At 45.8% G+C, this 23,889-nt stretch overlaps 1 protein-coding gene and 1 long non-coding RNA gene across 2 annotated transcripts in view; one reads left to right on the top strand and one right to left on the bottom strand.

Annotated features, from left to right (window-relative positions):
• LOC140847163 (uncharacterized) overlaps positions 1-23,889 on the top strand; it is a 79,748-nt gene that overhangs the window by 16,680 nt on the left and 39,179 nt on the right. The window lies entirely within an intron of this gene.
• LOC108408830 (CEA cell adhesion molecule 1) lies at positions 7,343-21,793 on the bottom strand (the record flags this gene model as incomplete). The annotated part of the gene is made up of 9 exons (XM_037013906.2): positions 7,343-9,279; positions 10,555-10,586; positions 11,255-11,307; positions 12,024-12,150; positions 14,474-14,752; positions 15,940-16,194; positions 16,577-16,855; positions 20,445-20,801; positions 21,667-21,793. Coding segments are annotated over 9 exons (1,650 nt in total), but the record flags the coding sequence as incomplete, so codon positions are not given.

Consider the following 23,889-nt stretch of genomic DNA (forward strand, 5'->3'; position numbering starts at 1 on the left):
GCTTCTAACCGTGTATTTATGATAGGAATCTATTGTTCCTTTTACATTACCCCTCTGTTTGGCTCTTCTTTTTTCTTCTCCACACATCTCTGCCATCATATACACTTCTGTTTTTTTCCTGCTCTTCCCGTTCTTCTCAACCTCCTGGTAGTATCAGACTGTTCCTTGGTCTTGTGCAAGTTAAGAAAGTAAAATTATGAGGCTTCCGTGAGTTATGGGATTCCTTTTATAAGAATATCATATCCAGATAAATGTGGGCACCGTAAAAGTAGTTGTTCTGGGTGGCTGTCCATTTTTGTTTCAAAAGTTCTGTCGTAAGTAAAAATACCTTTGTCACTTACCATGTAGAGTTGCTCTGAGTCCGACAAGAAGACCAATTTCACTTGCCTGTAATTACACTTAGTATTTCAGGGAATCTGCCACTCTGCTTGTATTTGTCTTCCTGTTCCCAATTTCCCGCTTTCCTTTCTTGCTCTAATTCCTAAACAAGAAGAGTTCTGGGTTCAGATGGGGCTCCCAGTATGGGGCAAGGTTCATTGTCATGGAAGTGAAGGGAAATTGGCATGCTTCACAAGACTTTGACCTTTAAACAAAGTAGGACCTGTAAGCTGCTTTTTATGGTGTGTTCTCTCAAGCGTTCCATTTCTGCTTTGTGATTCTTTCCCTCACCATTTTTTTTTTACAAAAAAATCTGTCAAATCATAGGGCTGGGGACATAGCCTTGAACTATCTTCTTCACAGAGGCAATCTGGGGAGAGCAGGTATGGAGGTACTTCAGAAGGCACCGTTTCCTTCTGCTCCTGGGTGGTTAATGTTCCACCAGCAGTTCCCACTCTTGGGGAGGCCAGGATCATGTTCTTCCCCCACAGCACTGCTCAGGACAGAGTGCACTTTGTACAGAGTTGTGATTCAAGAGATACCTGAATCTGACCTTCCTACTTCACCTTTGGGGTCTGCAGCTGTGTGTAGACTCATATCTTCTCAGTTCTCAGGCTCTGGACCTTTGTATTCTCTTCCTTTCTTTGAGTCTCTGCTCTGGGGAGAAAATGAGGATGTTTACTAGTTGGTTGTTCAAACCCTGAAGTTTGCAAATCAAAAATTTACATAAAGCTGGGCTCCCTTCCCATCATGCTTCCATTTTCTCCCTAGCAGTTTCTGAACAGCCCCCAAGCCCCACCTGTTAGCTGTTAGCTGATGATACAAATATGTCTATAGGATTTCCTCAAAGATGGGGCTACATTCTGGCCTTTTGAAGGCTTTTTGTTCTGGCTACTATTTTTACCTATTTTTCTATTTTCCAGAGGATTCTACTTCTATAAAATAGGTATGAGGCTAATGGTCTAGAAATTCAGCCTCCCTTCACTCTTTATTAATTGTAGAATAAGTGGTGCAGAGGCTTTTCAAACAATACAGCTGTGGGGAGGGAGAAAAAGGAGGCATTAGAACAGCCGCCAGGGAAGGGATCAGAAAGCACCATCGGGAATGAACGTCTCTGGAGCAGAGTAAGGGAGGAGATGGAAACAAGAAAGGAAGCGGGAGGAAGCCAAAGATTGTAGGAATTGGGGGTATAAACCACAGAGGATAGAAAGGGGGCTAGACAGAGGCTTTTGGTGGTCCCTCCCTGGAGTCTGAAAGAACAGTTGCCTGATCAGCTCCTATTATGGACATGGCCTGAGGTGAGGTTCTGGGGGTATACAGATATATAAGACATCGTCCCTACTTTACAAGCATACAGTCAGACAAAAAGAAGATAAGCAACAATAGAAACTAGATGAAATCTTCAAAATGTGTGGTATTGTGGACTGGGATACTGCTCCCATTACTAATAACTAACCTTTATTGTTTTCCCACTGTCTTCTAAGCATTCACACATGCATTAACTCATTGACTCCTGACCACAGCCCTGTGAAGTATGTGTGTTACATCCCCTGTTTTACCTGAGGACAAAGTCATTACAAATAGCTTGCCTGGAATCTCAGAGTAGTCACTCAGGAGTTGGGACTCCAGTGCAGGTGATCTGGCTCTGGACACGTGCTTTTAAGGGATATGGCCTCTGGTTAAGTCATCTAGAGTGTGCAGAAGCTCTGCCATGTCTCATCTGCATGCCTTGTACCACTTGCTTTTCCTTTTACCTGTGATACTCTTTTCTTAAAGACTCTGGTCAAGGGAGGATGATGCTCCTTTGACATTCTCAGACCTCTTTTGCCTATTTTGGGGTAGTTACTCTCCTTGGAGCTTGATTAGCACTTTGTGTATATTTCATTTAACTACATAGTATTCTCGTTGTTGGAATATCTGATTCCTTGTGTTTTATAAGCTTCTGGAGAGCCAGAACTTTTTTTTTCTGGAAAAAAAATTCAAATAGTTGCAAAAATAAAGCTGACAATATGATGAATCTATATGTATTCATCATACAGCTTCAGCATTTATTTCATGGACAGTCTTGTTTCATCTATACTCCCCTCCCCTAACCTGGATTATTTTGAAGCAAATCCCAGATGTCAAATAATTTCATTTGTAAATATTTCAGTTGTATTACTAAAATATAAGGGTTCTTTAAAAAACCTAACCACCATACCATTACCACACTGAAAGTTAATACTTCCTCAATATCATAAGATATTCAGTGTTCACATTTCTGCGGTTATCTCATAATTCCCTTCCTTTCCTTTCTTTTCCTGTTCTGCTTTATTCCTTCATTTATCCCTTTGTCTCCCCCGTGCCTTTTTATTAAAGCAGAGTTATTTGAATAAAGATCCATATAAGGGCTTTGTTTTTAATCTCATGTTCTCCCCAGCATCCAGTTTAATGCTTGACATACAGTAAATCCCCAGTAAATATTGAATGAATGAATCATCAGAAGTCTAACATGTCCTGGTTGAATTAGTGTAGTCTTACTGTGGTTTTGTGGGAGGCTTTTGGTTTCTGATAACTTTAATTAGGGGTTAACTTAGATGCTAGCTACTCTCAGTGCCTGTGAACATTACTGAAGGTTTGAGGGCAGCGAGTGCATCTGTGACAGACATTTATAGGCTAGAAGGAAATGGGCACTCTCTTTCTTGTCTGTTTTTTGTCCTTAGTCTCTTGTTTTCTCACTTTGAGTTTGGACTGACTGGGTTTGGCTTTTTGCTATTTCTTCAGAACAGGGACACAGAAGGAGTTCTTGAGGACATGAACAGCTTTCATATGGTGCCATGGTAGGCAGGATTCTAAGATGCTACCCCAAGATTTACCACTAAGCCCCAGACTGTGAATATGTTGAGATATTATGCCTGGGATTATGTTATTTTATGTGGCAAAAAAGGACTTTGCAGATGTAATTATGGTTACTGATGAGCTGACTTTGAGTTTAACAAAAAGAGATAATCTGAGTGGGCTTAATCTAATCACATGAGCCCTTTAAAAGCAGACAATTTTTTTAAAATTGAAGTATCGTTGATATACAATCTTATGTTGATTCCAAATATACAACACAGTGGTTCAACATTTACCCATATTATTATAAATCCTTACCCCATCTAGTAGAGTTACTATCTATCAACATAGAAAGTGTTACAGAATCATTGACGATTCTCTATGCTATATACTACCATCCCCATGACCAATTAATATTGTGATTGTGAATTATTGTGCCCCTTTATCCACCTCACCTTCCCCGCACACTCACCCCAACCCCTCCCCCTTGGTAACCACTAGTCACTTCTCAGTGCCTATTAGTCTACTGCTATTTTTTTCCTTCTGTTTTGCTTTATTTTTATATTCCACAAATAAGTGAAATCATATGGTATTTGTCTTTCTCTGCCTGGCTTATTTCACTGAGCATAATACCCTCTAGATCCATCCATGTTGTTGCAAATGGGAGGATTTCTTTTCTTTTTATGGCTGAATAATATTCCATTGTGTATATGTAAGATATTATCTTTATCCATTCATCTGTTGATGGACACTTAGGTTGCTTCCATATCTTGGCTATTGCCAATAGTATGAAGATAAACATAGGGGTTCATATATCTTTTCAAATCAGGGATCTCATTTTCTTCAGGTAAATTCCTATGAATGGAATTACTGGGTCAAATGGTATTTCTATTTTTAGTTTTTTGAGGAAACTCCATAAAAAAGCAGAGAGTTTTTTCCAACTAGTTTCAATGGGGAATCTGAGAAATTAGGAGTGTGAGAGGGACTTGATTTAAGGGATATTATCTATTGCTGAGATGGAGGGGCCTCATTGCTAGGATCTGAGAGTGTCCTTTAGTAGCTGAGAGCAGTCCCTAGCAGGACACTGGGATCTCAGTCCTATAACTTCAAAAAACTGAATTCTGTGAGCTAATAAATGGCTGTTGCTTTGAGCCACTACATTTGTGGTAATTTGGTAAAAATAAAAATGAATACCAGTGCTTTGTGCCTGGTAGACTGAATTAGCTGTTCCTTTGCTTATTTTATTTTTAAAAATTGAGATAAATTAAGATACATTGAAATGCATACAGATCCTAAGTGTGCAATTTTACTTTTTTTGGAAATGTATACACCCATGTAATCACCACCTGAATTGAGATGTAAATTTCATCAGCCCAAATAGCTCCTTTGTGTATCTTTGCAGTTAATTCCACCCCCATAGTGAATTCTCACACCATTAATTACTGTTCTTATTCTTGAACTTCATTTAAATGGCATTATTTAGTGTGCATTCTGTTGTATCTGGCTTGTTTTGCACAGCATAATTGGAACTTCATCCATCTTTTTTTTAGCAGTAGTTTGTGCCCTTTTCATTGTTGTTTAGTATTCCATTGTATGGATATACCACCATCTGTTTATACCCTCATGTGTTGATCATGATACCACTTTTTGGTTATTATGAATAATATTGCTATGAACATTAGTGTATAACTCTTGTGTGGATATCAACATTCATTTTTCTTTGGTAAACACCTACAGTGAGATTGCTGGACTGTATAAATATATTTAACTCTATAAGAAAATGCTACAGTCTTTTCCAGAGTGATTGTACCATTTCATATTTCTACCAGCAAAATTGACAACACTGGTGGTTTCCCATCCTCACAACACCTGGTATCATCAGTCTTTTAAAGTTTAGCTATTTGACAATAATTTCTTTTTGACTACTTTGTGCCTTGCATAAGAGACTTTTCATCTCCTGCCTATCACATGGAATATTCTAACAACACCCCAGTTTTTCAATCTTATCTATGTTTTAGGTCAGTGTAATATGTGAGAATCACCTGGGAGTTTTTAAAAATGTACAAGCCCAAGTCTCACTACAGGCATACTGTATCAATTTCTTTAGGGATGGTTTATAAGCTTACTAATATATATGTATTTGAAAAAGTTCCCTAGGTAATTCTGATCTTTACTTGTCTAAAAATGACTACTTCTAGGCTCAAGTCCTACCTATCACAGCAGATGTTCTCCAAACTGGCTACACTTTAGAAGTATCTGGGAAGCTTTAAAAAATGACCAATGCTTGAGTTCCACCCTACACCAGTGAAGTTGGAATCTGTGGGTGGGCCTAAGTATCAGGTGTTATTTAAAATTTCCCAGTGATTCTGATGTGTAGCCATATTCCCATTGGATTTGTCTGTCTTCTCTTTTGGCATGTATCACTTCGTATATTTGTGATATAATTAATTTTTCATGTCTTATCTCCATCTTAGGCTTTATATTCCCTGGGGTAGGGACCTTGCCTTTCTCATTTCTGTATTTTTCCATGAAGTCTAACACTGAAATTTGTGGAAGAGTAGGTTTCAACAAGGATATCATGAACACATGGATTGGTCATCAGGAAAAGACCTCACTCACAGGTAGATTGTGTCCTGAGTCTTAGGTTCATACATTAGTGCTACTGGGTCCTCGCCCTCCCTGGACTTGGAGCTGTTGCTTGTGGTGACTGGTGTGGGTAACTCCTCTATGAAATAACAGAACATTGTCCTGTTTGGTATTTGTTTTCAGACATATCATTGGGACTAAGAATTATATGTGTATGTGGGGCAGAGGGGCAGGGATGGGTAAGGACAGATCTAATGAGAATGGAAGAATAATACTAGGCAATAGTGGTAAAGAAAGTAAGAAATATTAGCAGAGGAAGAAATTTGAACTTAATCTGATAGACTGGGGTAGACCACTCTAGATTTCTGAGTATGAGAGTGAATTAGTTTTTAGGAAGCTAGTGAGTCAGTAGTATGCAGGGAAGATTTCAGTAGAAAGACCAGAGACAAGAAGTCACGCTGTCCTTCTAGCAGAGTTGTTAGTGGCCTGGGTCATTTAGGTTTATGGGAATGGAGAAAACAACACAACTGAGAGATGTTAAACAAAATCATCAGGCTTTGATGTTACAGTGAATCTGGGAAACAAGAGCAAGGGTCGAGTGGTGTCACTAAGAGAAATGAGTGAGCCATTAGGGAAAGCCATTTTAAATGGGGAGTAATTTCAGAAGGTATTTGGATATGAAGATCTCGAGTTCTGGGAAGTAGTGAAGACTAGAGATATAAATACAGGAGCCGTCTGCAGAAAGGTCATGGAAGCTGTGCGAAGAGGATGGTGTGAGGGAGATAGGCAGGGTCTGAGTACTCATTTGGTGTGGGAGTGCAATGCACAGGTGGATGAGAAGGACAATGTCTCAGAAGGATCAGTTGTCTCTGGTCTGAGATGTTGTAAAAGTGAACAACATGAGGACCTTGAAAATACTTTTGAATTTGGCCAAGAGATGGACACCAATCGTATGTTGCTTCCTGTGGGCTTTGGTGCGGAGATGCCGCTGCAGAGCAGCCAGGAGAAGTTAGGGGATGAGGAAGGGGAAAGACAGCATGCATGCTCCAACTGCTTGGAGGTGAAGGAAATGACATAATAGGCTAATACTTAATGGAATTAATAAATGAAGGTTATTCAGGCCAGAGATCTGCATGAAGCTCTGAGGGAGTAAAAACAAACTGGGGACAAGGAAGGGACAGAACACGCTGGAGAGATTTCTAATGACTGAACCTGAGGAGACTCTTACGAGTGAAAGCTGTGCTGCTGTGTGATTCACTGGAGCCACCTGTGTTTTTTGTCCCTAATAATTAAGCCAGGAGATCTTTTATTCAGGAAAACATCTTTCCCAGAGGAAGATAGGCAGTTTCTTCCAAGCAGGTTGGAGCTGTGTCCTGTTGCTTCTACATAGACTCACTTTGGTAGCAGGTGTGCAAATGAATTTAGCTAATTCTCTGATCATTAGATCAAATAACTGTAGACTTAGAAATAGGCCTACTTGGACTCCCAGTTAGAGAATTTATCTTCCTTTTGCCCGGAAAGAAGACATTGTCTAGTGCAGTATCCACTATGAGGCAGCATGTTGATGTCTGACATATAATTTTTAATATAAATATAGAGCAAATTTTACAAATAATGCAGAATGGCCTTAGCCAGTCAAAATTAAATAATACAGAATAGCTGGATGAGGGAACGGATATACAGTCTGTGTCAGGGTTAGAAAACCCTGAAAGAAGTACCTGAGTACAGAGAACTCCCAACTAACCATCTCTGAGGGGGTCTCTTAGACATAACATGCGATCAAATAACCAATACTGAATAAAACTTTTCTCTCTGGTGATGGGGGGGTATCTAGTAAACATAATGTTCCTCATGTAATTGTAGATTAATGATACCAAAATAAAAAAAAGAAACTTTTCTCTCAACAACCCCAGAGAGTCCATCTGTGTAGAAGAAGGCTGGGTGAGAAGTACATTTGCCTTTCCACCTTTTTATTCTGACACATTGGGACTCATAGACCCCATGGGAGAAAACAAATTTCAGAGGCTGTCCAAGAAGCCTCGGGCCCAGTTTAACCCCCCCTGTGTTGTGACACCCTTGCACAGCCCTGCTTCACAAGCATCAGCACCAATGCAACTTTCTGGGTTGTAAGCAGTGCCAACAGGGGGAGTGACAGTGCTCCTTTCAGGGCAGTCCCGCTGCTCAAGGACCGAACACACCTTAGCGGAAGCCAAGGTTTCCTGAGAGAGTGAGTGGGGCAGACAGAGCCTGCACAGGCAGAAGCTCGGAATGGAATATTGGCTGACGATCGGCCTGAGATGCCTAGAGACTGAGTTGGATCTATCTCTATCCATGAATGAGAGAAACTGCTTCTTACTTTCTGTTGGAGCCCCTGACATAAAAGTCTTGTGGAGCTCCTGGCCAAGAAGCCTTGAGGGGTTGCAGTGACTTCTTTCACCTAAGAAGTTGGATTGGCTTACACAGCTAAGCTAAGTAAAAATAGCCCCTTCCACAAAAACAAGCAATTACAAAAATTAAAATGGCAGAATGTTTCAGAGAAAAGGGGAAAAAACCCAACACCCCAAATTGTACATTAACAATTATTTGAATAATCTCTGAAGGGGAGCCGTCTGATTCCTTTCTCAAATCCCAGCAGATTGTCTCTTTTAAGAGTTGACTACCCCCTAAAGCTGTAATCCCTCCCTCTGTGGGCATTTCTTTGAATAAAGCCCATAAAGCTATTAAAACGTACATGTATTTTTTTTGCATTTTCCATTAGGAATTGCCTATGGACCTTGGCAAATAGTTTTCCTGATTGATTCTAGTGGGTTCTCTGAAGACATGCTTGCCAAAGGGCTTAGGAGGTATTCTAGCAAAGCAGCAAGGTGTTAAGGTCCTGGTCCTAGGGGTAGACAACCTTGACAGTGGACGAAGGTATAGAATTTCCCAGTTCAGAATTGGTTATGCATTCGTTTTCCTGTGTATGATGGGTTTACACTAGGCTTTGGAGAGATAGGAAAAGTTATGGCACATTCAAGTTAGACTCTAGTAGGACAGGACTGGGCTGGGAAGGAGTGAATGTGCTCTAAGTAGGTAAGTTTAAAACAAGTCTAGGTCAGGAAAGGGGGAGGGGTGGGAAGTGACATCTCTCTCCCAAGGTCTGCTTTGCCAAATTTCAATGACAAGGAAGTCTGGGTTTCCTAGGACTCCTGGAGGTACCTTTCCTCAGCCAACACTGAAGGGAGAGGCTGTGACTAGGTGGCCTGCAGGTGTCCCCTAAAGGAGGAAAGGGGGCCAGGGAAGAGGCTTTGCCTTTTCCCTGGGAATAGAGGGGTCCCCTAGGGCTGGGGGTGAGAAGCTTGGAATGAGTCAGCAGTACTAACGAGGAGGATAGGTTGCACTACTTCTTTTTACTTCTGAATAAACCGTTTCTGTGGCTTTTGGGGATAGGGTGGCTGAAGTTTCTTTCCTTGCTTCTTGGGCTCTGAAGTTCAGGGAAGAATATGCAATTTCATCAACCTGAAAGTCATGAGCAGCGGTTAGTTAAATCAGTGTCATAGGTCAGGCATTCACCCTTGTCTAGTGTGATTCAGCACATGCTGTCACCACTTTGAAACTTTTAGCTTTGGAGAAGGACTTTTATTACCCATTAGCTCTTTTGCTAACATCCTGCTGAATGATCATTAGAAGAGATAGATTATGGTATTCATACAGTGGAATATGATGATACAGCAAGGAGAACGAACAAACTACAACACATTCAACAGTATGGATGAATCTCACAAAACAATTTTGATTGAAAGAAGCTAGATGCATATAAGTATTTTTGTATATGTAAGAGCATAAACTGGCACAACTAAGCTAGAGCGTTGGAAATCAGGATCGTGTTACTCTTTGGAAGGAACTAAGGAGCATTTTTTTGGGGGGGTAGGGATGACGTGTGTTTTTTTTTCTTGATTTGGGTGCTGCTTACAAGGATATGTTCAACTTGTGAAAATGTATACATTGTTAAAATGTGATTTAAGCACTTTTCAGTATATATGTGTACTCTATAGAAAAATTAAGGTGAGAAGAATTCTGTAAAATTATTGTAAGGTAAAGGCACTAAGGCTTCAGATCCATTAGAATGGAAATTATCCTTTGACAGTAAGAGGGTCAGATTGAACATAGAGGAGGGGATGATCTAGTCCCTTGTGCTGTATGCTATACATTTGTTATCTCATTTAATTCCCCAACTGCTCTTTGAAGCAGGCAGCATTGCCATTTTACAGATGACAAAGCTGAGGATTAGACAAGTTAAGTTACTTGCCCCAGGTCAGAGAGCTACTAAGAGTCATAGCCAGGATTCAAACAGAGGATGGGGATAATTCCAAAGTCCACATTCTTGCAATGAGGTGGACTCATGGGAGTAGCTAACCAATGCTTCTTTGTTGTTGCATTGAGGAACTTTGACCCAAACTTGATCTCACATTTGTGTCTGTAAGAATAACCCATTCTAGTAATAAGATTGGTACACATGGTGTGTGGAGGGGTCACAGAGAAGACAGTGTAGCACAGAGAAGACAAGTAGTGACTCTGCAGCATCTTACTATACACTGATGGGCAGTGACTTCAATGGGGTATGGGGGGGACTTGATAATATGGGTGAATGTAGTAACCACAATGTTTTTCATGTGAAACCTTCATAAGAGTGTTTATCAATGATACCTTAATAATAATAATAATAAATAATAACCCATTCTACATAGAGATATCTCCATGAAAAAATGAGCCAGTAAAACTGGCTGGGCTTACCTTACTACACAAGTTGTCAGAGTGGCCCTGACCTGGGGAAGCAAAAGGAGAGTCACTAATCCATGACAATTAATAGCCGACTTAGAGCCTTAGCGTGGTGGTGTTCCTGAACTGCGATTTCTAGCTGAAGGAGGTGGCAGGTGGTGGGAGGGTTGGGGGTAGAGGGGTGGCCTATGATCAGTTAAGGAATTTCTTCCTTCAGAGTCTGTGGTCCAGCCCCAGGGCATTAGTACCAGAGGATGGGCAGGAGTACAGCCTCAGTCCACTTCTGAAAATTTCGTCCAGGTCCCAAGGCCTTGATTTTTGCCCAGATGTGTTTCTCAGGAGGAGGCTCCAGTGGCAAGGAGGGGCATTGAGGCCCACAGCACCCAGAGCACCACAAGATAGGGAAAGTCTCACCAAAGGAGAATGCCCACGTCCATAACAGAGGCAGGAGGGGGAAGGAGTAAGGACGAGGAATGGCTCCTGGGAACATGTCCTGCCTGGCCTAGGTGGAGTGAACTTCTCTCTCGGGGCTGTGTCTCAGAAATCTCTATGGTTAGGAAGAGTGTGAAGACCTATGCCAACTTAAGTTTTGGAAATAGAGGTCCCCTCTAAAAATTCAGAAGGTAGGGAGCAGTTTGGGAATCCAGGATTCCCTGCTAGGGCAGGGCACGTAGTAGAGCACACCAGGTCTTGCTGGGTGAGTAGCTTTACTTACTGTGGTTGGAGGCTGAGGGTTTGTGTTCTGTGAGATCACGCTGGTCACTTGTCCTAAATAAATATCAGACACTGTGACTGCTGTTCCCAAGCATAGGATCTTTGCTCCTTGAGTTAGGAAGGACACTTACAGCAGGTAATTCCTTGGGGCTCTTCACTGTTCATTTATGCCATGGTTGGTACAGCCTTTCCTCTTAGGGCCTCCTCTTCAATCTACCCACGATCCCTTCTAGTGTTCACCACTTTCCCGTTTGCTGAATGTTCACATTTCCGTCCGTTCTTTATCAATTACTGAGCCTACATCCACCCTGACATCTTTCTCCTTTTGTAAGTAGATGCTGGTTTTTTCCCTTACTTTATTTATTGCCCGAGAAGCCTTTGGTTGGTTCTGCTTTTTCTTAGGTTCTCTTCCTGTCCTATCCCTCCCTCCTCCTGTTGCTGTGGTTGATAGAGCACACAGCTTGCTTTCTCCTGCTCCTCCTTTCATTTCCTCATTTGTTTTCCTTCTTGGACCTTGGCTTCCCTGACTAGGAGTCAGAGGAGCATAACTGGATCTGCCCTCTCTAATCAGATGGGGAAGGGAATCACCATGTCCAAGACAGAGTGGGATACAGGAAGCATGAAGAGATCCACAGGATTTAGTGCCAAGAAGCAGGGGTTTAAGGAGGAGGAGCAGATCCAGGCCCAGAGACAGAGATAAAGTCTCCTTCCCTCTCCCAAGCATGGTAGTTAGCCTTGGAGAAAGCGGAACAAGAGGAAAGGCATCATACCCTCCAGTCTTTCTGATATACAGAAAGTACACCAGGGCTGCTATCAGAGCCACCCCAGCCAGGACTCCAATCACGATGCCGGCAATAGCCCCAGCAGAGAGGCCAGAACTTTGTTGTGTTGCATCATCTGTAATGAAAAAAAAAAAGAGAAGAATGAATGAAGGTGACATTATTTTATAGTTGGGGTGCCCTGGGAAACAACTCTCCACTTGTTCCCTCAAAAAACAAATTTTCTCTGAGAAGGTCTGCTGGGAAGTGATTAGCTAACTATATTCTTGCAACTGTTTCCTCTCAGTGTATTTCTAGATTGGTGATCAGACTTTTCTCAGTTTCATTCTGGCCTTTCTGCATTCGGGCATTTTTGAAGGCTTTGGAAATGTGAAACAGGCTGATTGCTATTTTTTATATGTTATAGCTTCCCACCTTTTCATGGTTGCATCTTTTCTGTGTACCAGGTGTGGCAGCTGTGAATATGTGCTTCTCAGGTCTCTTGTGGGGATTTAACTGATAGAAGGCCTGGGATAGTGCATTCTGAATTCACCATCTCCTTTGCACAGAGACCACACTTCCCACAGGCTCCCAGAGGGATCTAAAATAAGCTCAATTCTGTGAGAAACAGTTTTCCTCTGATGAGTGACTTTAGCTCAAGGACTCCCCCTCAGCCTTGCAGACACTCTCTTAGGACTGCATCACAGTCCAAAATTTCCTTCCTTCTTTTTCTCCTTCACAGAGATTGGATCTGCACTGTAGTCTGAGGAATCTCCCAGGTACCTCTCAGTCCCATCCCACTTTCCCTCACAGGGCTTAGTCCCAATAAATAAATAAATAAATAAACAAGTGAATGAATTAATGAATGAGTGAGTGAGTGAGTGAGTACATGAGTGAATGAATGAATATTTTCCCCAATAAATAAACAATCCCATTTTGCCTGTCATTTTAGGAAATGAAAACATACTAGGCTTAAAACTTTGCATTTAACTCCTTTTTCCCCCTTTCTCACATTCAGTTAGTAACCATGTCCCAGTGAGTTTTTGTGTAATGAATGCCTCCCCCAACATATAATAACTTTTCTTAGGTATTACTTAATACCATAAATTATGTCTGAATGGATCAAAGATGTAAATGTAAGGGCTAAAATTATAGAAAAACTCTTAGAAGAAACAGAATGAAAGCTTCATGACATTTGATTTGGCAGTGTTTTCTATGAAACCAAAGCACAGGCAACAAAAGAAAAAATGGATATAAACTGGACTTCACCAAAATTAAAAACTTTTGAGCATTAAGGACACTATCAACAAAGTGAAAATACAACTCACGGAGTGGGAGAAAATACTTGCAAATCATATATCTGATAAGGGATTAATATCCAGAATAAATAGAGAACTACAACTCAACCATAAAAAACCCAAAATAGGCGAGGGACTTGAATAGGCACATGAAAAGGTGCTCAGTCTCACCCACTGTTAGGGAAGTGCAAATCCAAACCACAGTGAGATGCCGCTTCACACCCACAAGGATGGCTTTTATATTTTAAAACCCCTAGAAAACAACAAGTGTTGGCCAGGATGTGGAAAAATTGGAACTTCTGTGCATTGCTGGTGGGATTGTAAAATGGTGCAGCCACAGTAGGAAGTGGCATAGCGGTTCATCAAACAAATTGAACCAAGAATCACCATTTAATCCACTTCTAGGTATACACCCAAAAGAATTGAAAGCAGGGATTTGATCAGATATATTTATATGCTTATGTTCACAACAGCATTATTCACAGCGGCTAAAAGGAGGAAAAAACCCAAAAGTTCATGTTTAGATGAATGATAAAAACGTGATATATACACACAAAGGAATATTTCTCAGCTTTAAAAAAAAGAATGGAATTCAGTTTTGCTACAACATGGATGTACCTTGAAGACAGTATGCTAAGTGAATTAAGCCAGACACAAAAGGACAAATAACATATGATTCCACTTATATGATATACCTAGAATAGTCAAATTCATAGAGAAATAAGTAGAATGGTGGTTACCAAGGGTTAAGGTAGCGGATAGAGAGTTATTGTTTAATGGGTAGAGAGTTTAGTATGGTAAGGTGAAAAAATTCTGGAGATAAATAGTGGTGATGTTTGTACAACAATATGAATATACTAATACCACTCAATGGTACACTTAAAAATTGTATAAATGATAAGTCTTATGTATATTTTACCACCTGAGAAAGTAGTAACAGTAAAACAAAAAAGAATCTGTGTATGACCACATGGTAAATGCCAGATTTAGGATGAGAACTAAGCATATATGATTCAGAGGATGAACTCTTAATCATCTTGACATTCTATTTACTATAATGGTCTCTTGATTGATATCTGCCCACCATGACTTCTACCTGTTTTGCACACCATTGATAGAGTAATCCTCCCAGGAAGACATAAGACAGGGCAAGGAGTCACATACATTTCACATCCAGCCTGATGGGGTCACTCCTGTTGACACTGACAGTGTTGGAGACCTCACAGTGATAATTCCCAGCATCCTCCCTCCTGACAGGGTCTATGGTGAGGGTCCTATTGTCCTGGAACAGCTTCATCCTTTCTGTGAGCTGCAGACTCTGGTTATTGAAGAACCACCGGATGGAGATTCCAGAGTCATTGGTGACGCAGGTTAGATTCACAATGTCCTCATGTTCTGTGACTGTGGTGTTTCTGACCCAGATATAGGGCCTTGTCACCTGGTCTGTGGAGAAACAGAGGAGGTGACTGACTAGGATTGGGTCTCAGCCACTCACAGGGCCCCAGTGAGCTTTGCAAAGGTGCCGCACACAGTGGGCCTGACAGCTGCAGAGGGCGAGTCTTTGTTCAGGTGATGATCTGTAAGGAGAGGGCTGGACCTCCTCCTCTCACCCTGGTCTGTCTGTACATCTCTGTAGTATCAGCACCAAAAAAAAAAACTCTTCATAGCCCACATGGCCAGCATCCTCATCATCAGGTGGAATTTTTCACCCATTGGCTTTTGTGTGAGCGTTTTCTAGTGTTTTCTGTGACTTTAAGAAAGATCAGTCCCTCTCTAATATAGCACCTTTACATAGAAACGGAAGGCATTTCCTTCTTCTTAAGTACTTTGTTAGAGAATGAGAATGACCCAGCCAGTCTTCATGAATTTAGGACCTAGAAGTGTTCCAATCTAAAGTATTTCTCACTCTGAAGAGGACTTCCACTCCCTGGCCTATTGATTGAATATCACAGGAAATCTTAGAGAAGTTGTCAATTTTAGAAAAAGCTAGTATCCTTAGTCCTCTCCATAAATACATACTTTTGGCACTGCTTCTTCTGTCCCATGAAGTCTCCTATGCGTCTACCTATTTTTCAAGTCTGCACTATTCTCCTTTGGTATATCACATGTGCTGGTGTCCTATGTATAGAGCTGGTGACTTCATAGCCAGGACACAGCTCAGAGGAGTCTGCATTGAGGCTCACTCTATTCCAATTTCCCTGCAGCCTGACCTGGGGGGGACTGCAGCACAACTGGTGGCACAATTTGGCCAGATTGAGGATAGGCTACCTTCCTACCTTCTTTCACACACACCTGTCCCCCAACAGATGGCATCAGAGTAGTCAGTCATAGGGTAAGCCAGAAGAGAAGGACCTTCTTCCTTCCCTCTCTGTAAAGACAGCTTTACTACATGGGGCTTTCTGGGTCTGAGAGAACACTCTCTCCCCATTCCGGGTGGACCCAAGGCCTGCCAATAGAAATCAAGAGACCCAGGGGAGGAAGAGTCTGCAGCAATTCCATGGGAGGGTTCAGGAACAGATTGGAATTTGCATATGATGCAAGCAAGTGGGAAATAACTTTTTCCAGGATCTTTTCTGAAAGACAGACCTCCAGAGCAGAGCTTAGTGCGGATGCTCCAGGGAGCCACTTACCATAGACTTTGATAGTCTTGACTGTTGTCCTGTTAACTTCAGTGCCAGAGTTATGGGCGATGCAGGTATAGGATCCACTATCATTCGCAGTGATGTTGGAAATAAAGAGCTCCTGTGTGGATTGCTTGGGCCTCCCATTGATAAACCAAGAGTACTGTGCAGGCGGGTTAGAGACTGCATGGCAGGAGAGACTGAGGTTTTCCCCTGTACGGTAATCGGATTGTGAAGGGGAAATGGTGGGGGCGTCCGGGCCATCTGGAGCAAACAGAATAAAGGCACATGTGATGTAATCAGAGGGAAGGGGAAGCTCCTAGTCTGTATAGGGGCCACGGTGTCCCTCTGAGCTGGGTCACAGCCTTGTTTAGAAAGTCCCAACCATAACCCCCTGTGTTCACTGAGCCTGAGTCTGAGACATTACCCTGTCTCTCCAGGCACAGGTTGTTGACCCCAAGCCTCTCAGGACAGGAGAAGCCCCTCACCTCCTAGTCTTGGGTCAAGGCTGGGGAAGACATGGCCAGCCTGGGTGTCCAGGGGTCAGGGCCATATCCTTGGACCTGAGAGGGACTGGTGTGGCCTGGCCTGAGGCAGCGTGGATTTGGGCTGCAGCCTGGGGCAAGTGGGGACAGACGGTACTCACAGAGCACATTCAGGGTGAGTGGGTCACTGCGGCGGGCGCTCACTGGGTTCCGGGCTTCACACTCATAGGGTCCTGTGTCATTCCTTGTGACACCGAATACTGTGAGAGTCCTGTGGTCCTGGGACAGCTCCAGCCTGCTGCTGTTCATGAGGTCCTGATTGTTTATTGACCACAAGTAGGTTGTGTTCTGAGTCTGAGGTTCACACGTTAACACTACAGGGTCCTTATTCTCCACGGGGTCGGACTTGTTGCTTTTTATGTAGGGTTTGGATAACTCCACTGTGCAGATAACAGAGAGAACATTGCCCTGTGTGGTACCTTTGATAACTCCAAAGGCATATTCAATCAGTGGTGGCATCTTTCACCTTTCAGCCAACCTGAGTCCTTAAAACAATAAGGCAGGTCTGTGTATCTCGAGAAAAATGCATGAGGATCTTGGTTCTCAAAAAACATAAGGTCTCCTGCTCATGTCTGGGAGAGAGCAGAGACTTTCTCAAGTCAAATAATCACCAGAGTCCAGTAGTGAAAAGACACAGGACTAGAGTTAAGAGACACCACCCTCTCCCCACCTCACCTGGTTTCTCACTGACCAGTGACTGTCTGACCAACCTCAGAATCCTCACCTGGAAAGAGTGGGTGCTGAGGCCTTTTCAACTACACAGGCCAACATTTGCCCAGCCTAGATGGGTTTTCCCTGAAGCCCTCCTTTCTGGGGTTATCCTAGAGATGGGTAATGATGGGCCTTCCTAAGATTCTAAAACCTAGAGAAGACTGAACAGCATAGCTTGAAGTGGGTATTTGAGTAGAGATAATACATATGGAGAACAGAAGCAAGCCTGGAGGTCAGTTCAGGCAGGACTCAGGCTGCAGGGCCACTAAGTGGGGCAGTTCTGCCCAGGTGTTCCATGGTGACTGACAGGAGACAGCAACCCTATAAACGGTGAAGCACAATCAGGGCGAGAAATGATACAAGAAGAGTGAGGGGGACAGGCAGGAGATGGCACTGGGAGCAGAGCGGTGTGCTCTGCCTTGGTCTTTAAAGTCTCTTTCCCACTGCAGAGGGCATTGAGGACCACACTGGTCTTTCCTGAAATGCCTGTGGAAGTTTTCACATGCAGAAGGGGTGACTGGAAGGAAGGGGCAGGCAGGCCCTCATGGACCATTCCTGTTCAGCACCTATGCGATAAAAATTTGAGGAGAAGTTAAATTGTTTAGATATGTAAAGATAGTTATTAATGCCCCAAAGGTCTAAGACCAGATTCTGGAGGATTCTCTCTCTAAAGAGCACTAAAGGCCACAGGCCAAGTTCTGCTTTCCATTTTGGATCCATCATGATCAAAGGAATATGCCAAAGTGTGTCTGAAATCTGAGACTCCCCGGGAGGGAGACATGTGAGTCCAGTTGGGGAGACAGAAGTGATCGGGGGGAGTCTAGTGCCTCAGCTCTATAAGGGGGAGTGACCCTGAGGCAGTACAGTGACCCTGGTAGTTATAAATTTAGAGAAGGGGTCCCTGTCAGCAGTCCCAGGACAGTCAGGCAGAGGTGGAGCAGGCCCTGCACGGGGCTGTGGCATGCTTGTTTTCTTATCTTTTGGACTCAGGGATCACAAGTAGAGTTTGATCAAATTTGTCTAAACTGGACAATGCCTGAGCGAAAGGACAGTGGCTGGTGCGTCTCAGTCTGAGAGGATCCCTCCCTATGGTAAAGGTGCCATTGTGAGAACACACGTGTGTGATACAGGCAGTAACCAGATGGCACAGGGTCTGGCCAGCCCCAGCTGGGGGAGGTCTCGGAGCCACTGGGAGGATCGGGAGCCTCACCAGGAAGAGGGTGCGAGACAGAGGTTAAAGATGTGAAATGAGCCCATGAGGTTTTGGGGATTGAGGCCTGGCCCCTCCCTGTTTGACTCTCCAGTTGAGTGGTGGGGAGAGTAGATCTCTGGGTCAGTCCCTGTCACATGACATGGTCCCCTTGCTGGCATCAGGGAGGAAGGAAGCCCTGGATGGGGCCACAGTGGAAGCTCATTCTCCTGGTGACCTGGGAAACTGGCCTGTGATGGAGCCTTGGAGGGGCTGCTGCTCTGACTGATTTCTGTGTCCTTTACCTGGGAAGGGCACCTGGCCATGGTGTCAGCAATCAGTGGGAGCATCTGACAAAGGCCTCAGTGGGAGGAAGCTGTGCAGAGCAGGGACGGTGCAGACTCTGGTGACGGAGGAGGCAGATGAGGGACATGCAAGGAGCAGACAGAGCCAGAAGTGTCCAGGGCAGCAAGCAGTGGGGCTACAAGTAACTTCAAAGATCCCAGACACTCAGAGCCCACGGCTGCCACAGGGCAGGACCAGTGCAGCCCTGGAAACCGTTCCGTCATCATCATGACACACAGCTCCCAGGGCCACCACCGGACACGTGGTCAGAGGTTGGGACAGGGGCCTCAGCCCCTAGAGAGACGTGGAACAGTTGGACCAGAACCTGCTAGGACTCTGCATCCAGGTCCCAGTCTCTGAACAGACTATGCACCTGCACTCACCCTTCATTCTTTCCTCTCTCATCAAAGAGCAGCTGAGCTGTTCCACGAGGGCCCTGTGCTGGTTGCAGGCGTACAGTGGGGAGGGGAAGGCAAAGCCCCTCCTTACACTCCAGTGGCAGTGCCCCCATCACACCAGAAAACAAGTGATTTCAAGTCCAGTGTAGGGAGGTGTGGACCCGCCTCTGAGGCGGAGGCCTGGGCATTCCTGGTACTGACCCTGATGGTTGGTGTGCGTCATTTGATTCTAAATGAAACATATTAATTTTTCATTTATTCTCAGTGCCCAGACCAGTCTCTCTTGCTCTGAGCTGGGGCCCACTAAGAAGAAGGACCTGAACCAATGGCTGGTCTTGGGGTCACAGATGCCTAAAAAACCCCCAGGAGAAAGGATGGGGTGTGGCTGCAGGCCACCCATGATCCTGATCTGCCATTCATGTTATATATGATCCTGATTCCGTAACTGTATTTCCCTGTGCCTCAGTTTCCCCACTAAAGTAGGATAAGTGGTAAGTGGTCTCTGGCATGCCTTGAATTCATCTTAAATCATTCATAATTAGCTGATTTAGTGCTTGGTGGAGAGCTGTGCAAGTAAACGGCATCTGCCTTCTTCACCGCCACGAGAGGGCTCCCTGGGCCTGATGCCTGGTGGACCAGGAGCTGCCAGGAACACCTTCTCTCCTCTGTTCCTCCTTAGGGGCGCTGACCTTCTGGAGTCTCCTGAGTCCTCTAGGGCAGGTGGCTAATGGCCTGGACAACGTGTCTGTCTGTGCTGTCCGCCCATCCCAGGTGAGGGACCAGGCTCTGCCCCACCCAGGTGAGGCTTTGGGGCTAAGCCCTGCCTGGTGACCAGCTCAGGAGCCTCAGCACTTGGGCAGCAGGGAAATCCCTTCTCCCGGGCAGTCCTGCCCAGGAGGCCCAACCCGATCCTGGCATAGCCTCTGCAGAGTCACTAGAGTGGGAGGCCTGGGACAGGTGTCCCGGCTGACCTGCTCTGTGAGGATCCCAGGAGCCCTCACGCCGGGCCCTGCAGCGTCTTTCTGAGCCAGGGTCATGGTGACAGGGAGGGGCCAGGGGCTGACTGAGGCTGATGGCCCCATGCTGAGTCCCTCCCATCACACTGGACCTCCTCTCTGTTGGGAATGAGGCGGAGACTGGATCAGGGGAAGGTATTCTGATCTTACGAGGTTTCTCTCCACTGTTTGTGTCCTGCACTGAATGCTCCAGATCAAGGGGGGCCACACTGCAGAGGGGGATGCAGGCACAGGCCTGGTCTGTCAGTTCTCTGTGTGTGAAGTAGAATTCACCCACCCAACACCCAGAGGTCAGAGAGGAATCACTCACAGTAGACACCAAGCCGGACAGTTGCTGTTGTACTAAGAAGACTTCCTTGTAAGGCTTGTAGAGTGTAGTATCCTGTGTCCTCCTGGGTGACATTCTGGAACAACAGGGATCCATTGGGGTATACTGTCTCCCGGCCGCTGTATGCGATCCCTGGGGTAATTGCTTGTTTGTTTATTTCATATGATACAATAGTAGAGTTGAAATTTACACGGTCCCCTTTGTACCAGACATAGCCTAGAAGACTCTCAGGAGGATTGTGAGCAAGCAGAAGAACATCCTGCCCTTGGACAGCACTGGGCGGCACCGACTCCACAGTGAGCTGGGCAGTTGTGGGCAGGTTCCAGGTTAAGAGTGAGACTAGGAGGGAAGAGGGAGAGATCCATCAATACGGGGACCTATTATTGGGATAGAAAGATGAGGCCCTGGTTCCTGAGCAGGGCTCTTCATCCCTCAGCCTTGGGTATGTGTGTGTGTCTCCTACTGGTCAAGGTCAGGAGCACGACCACCATGACTTCAGCCCCTCGGCCCCTCTGTTTGCAATGCTCTTCCCAGTGTCTGTCCGGTTCGGGCCCACACACACTGAGGGCATCCTTGGGAGACACCTGCCCTGACCACCTCCTCCGAAGACCCTCCGTCTCCACTTTCTGACCGGCCCCTGCTCTGTTCCCTCCACGGCCTTGTCTGCTCCTGACAGCACATCCTAGATCTCCCTGCGTGTCTGCCTCCCTCCCTGTAGAACGTGAGCCCCAGGAGGCAGGGCCCGCCTGATCTGGCTGCACCCAGCGGTGGAACAGGCTGCAAGTACCCTGGCAGCAATGAATTAATGTTCCCAGGCCCTCCGTGTCCCTCCTGGGGTTTGTCTATCAAAATCTGAGGTTGGTGGAAAAGGGTGATACTTATTAGTCCTTGGTTATGTTTGTATTTTTATTTTAGTGTCACCTCACATTGTTATTTTTCTTCTCAGTTTTCATAATTCAATATTCAGAGATGAATAACCTGTAAACCTCACAGCAGTTGAGATTTCCCTGCCCCTCACCACTTCCAGACCATGAACTTTCCTGCTGCTGAGCCGCAGCCCCACCCGCCCCTGTTCCCCTGTCCTCTCTGCTCAGGTGCAGAGAGAAGCCGCGGCCCCTCTCGGAGCCCTGTCCGCCCCCGGAGACCCCAGCCGCTCTCTGTCTCCCATCCTGCCGCCCACTCCCCGGGAATCGTCCCCTCTCACCTGCCAGCAGGAGCCCCTGCCAGGGGACCGGCCCTCGGGGGGCAGGGGCTGAGGGGGGCGCCAGGGTGTCCGCTCCCGGTCTGTCCCTGCCTCTGTGAGAAGAGCTTCTGCTCCGGAACCGCTCGTATCACTGCCGTCCCCAAGTGTCAGCTCTGCCTTCCTTCCTTATGAACTGAGCTGCCTCTGGCACACAGAGGGCTTTGCCGGGTCATGTGGGCCAGGGCGTGGTCTTAGCCCTGGACCCTCCCTCTCCCCGCCCCCGGACCGGCCTTCCCTGTAGTTCTCTTTCCTTCTGCCCAGGTACCGCTGAAGCCTCTTTCTTCTGCTGTGACTCTCCCACACAACACATACACAGACACACACACGCCCACACAAACACACACGTGCCCTTGATGGATAAGCCCAAGCCTATTTGGGGTCCTCTGCTTCCCCACATTTCCCATTTGGGGTGCACAGTCAACCTCCACTCAGGCTTCTCTCCTCCTCTCTGGTTTTACCCTTCAGGGCAGGAATCTGGGGGCTAATTCAGGACCACTTGTCACAGGATTTCACCTCCCCCATGCATCCAAATCACCTATGGAACTTTAGAACCATTTGATATGCCCAGGTGACGGGAATGCTGAGCCGGGCTGAGGCCCCGTGATGTGCAGCGTGTGGCAGCCTGTCCCCCTTTCCTGTGCTCAGGGAGGCTGTGCACATCCTGTTCCAATGCAGATTCTGACTCGGCAGGTGTGGGGGAACCTGAGATTCTGTGTATTAACATAACTGCCCCCAGAGGTTGCTGATAACAATGATAACCAGGCTGTCAATAGCAAGGCTAATGTGGACCCCTTCCCCTGAGAGGACATGTGGACCCCTTCCCCTGAGAGGACAATCTGCTCACCCACCCCAGTGTGACCTCTGCTTTGTCCTGGGTGTGAGTTTATCAGCACAACACTCACAGCCTAGGTGGGTTTCCAAACCCTGAAGATTATTTCCATTTGTGACACAGAAACCCAGCTAGTCACTGGGTTCTTAAATGCTCAGGGAGGAGACGCCCAGCAGGAAGGTCACAGAGAGGAATCTAGGGTGAGAAAGGGGCAAGCTGGGTGGTGGGAGGTTGGGTGGCTGGGCACTCCCAGTTCCTGGGGGTGAGAATATAGGGAGACTCTGTCTCTCCGTGGCTATTGGCTGAGCCGTAGCTCCAGAGCCTGTTGTGTGCTCCCTAATCATCCTGGGCAGCCTGTGTCCTCTTCCTGGTGGACTTTGCTATGGTCACTGTGCATAAAGTGAAGGCTCCTGTGGCCAGGATTCTCACCTGACCCCAGTTGGCTAGCTCACTACACACATGTGGGCAATGTGTTGTTATTGACTCTATATAAAGAGCCCTGCCTAGTGCTCTGCATGACATGGTGGCACGGCTGCAAGGCTGCAGGAGAGCAGAGCAGAGGCTGTAGAGGTGGCAGCACCGAGGACAGAGACTGGCATGGCTGTGTGGATAGAGAGACCCAGAGGCAGAGACCGGCTTGCTGCATGCAGACTTGCTCTGAGCAGATGGGATTCTAGTGATTGACCTGCCACCATAGAAATAAAGTTGGGTATAAACCCTTCCCAAGAACATTTTACTGTCATTTCTTTGGTCACTTTGAATCTATAGTGAACTTGCTCGGGGACGAAACCCATTGGCAAGACAGTCACCTTGTCTACTCCACAGGTGGTGCCAGGGAGGGAGTGGAGAGCTGCAAAGGGACTCTGAGAGAACAGGATGCTCCTGGGCCCATAGAAGGAGTAGGCTGGACAGGCAGGCACCAGGTGGGACCCTGGGGGGACTGTTAGAGGAATGGAGGGAATCGAGGCTCCTTGTCCTCCTCACTAAAGCCAGCTTCCTGTGTTAACTTCCCAAGTCATCTGCGTGTCCAATGCCACCCCCTGGAGGGCACGAGGAGACCTGCACCAATGTCGGGGCTGCACCAGGGAGGCTGACCAGGCTCAAGGGGTGTGAGGCAGCCCTGAGTCCTGGGCAGAGGTGGGCCACACTCTAGGATGAGGGGCTGCTGGTGAACTGGGTCCTGGTCACTGTGGGTCCCCAGGCTGCCCAACTGAATCCCAGTTAAGCTGAGTCCAGGGAAAGGAGGGAATTTGTCCAGAGAGGTCCTGACCTAGTTATGGGCGACCTGCCCCCCAGGGAGCTATGCTGCCTCAGGAGGGGATGTCTCTAGATTTAGAAGGAGGGGCCTGGTGGGG

The sequence above is a fragment of the Manis javanica genome, chromosome 17 (assembly GCF_040802235.1).
Source record: "Manis javanica isolate MJ-LG chromosome 17, MJ_LKY, whole genome shotgun sequence".
Taxonomy (NCBI): Eukaryota; Metazoa; Chordata; class Mammalia; order Pholidota; family Manidae; genus Manis; species Manis javanica.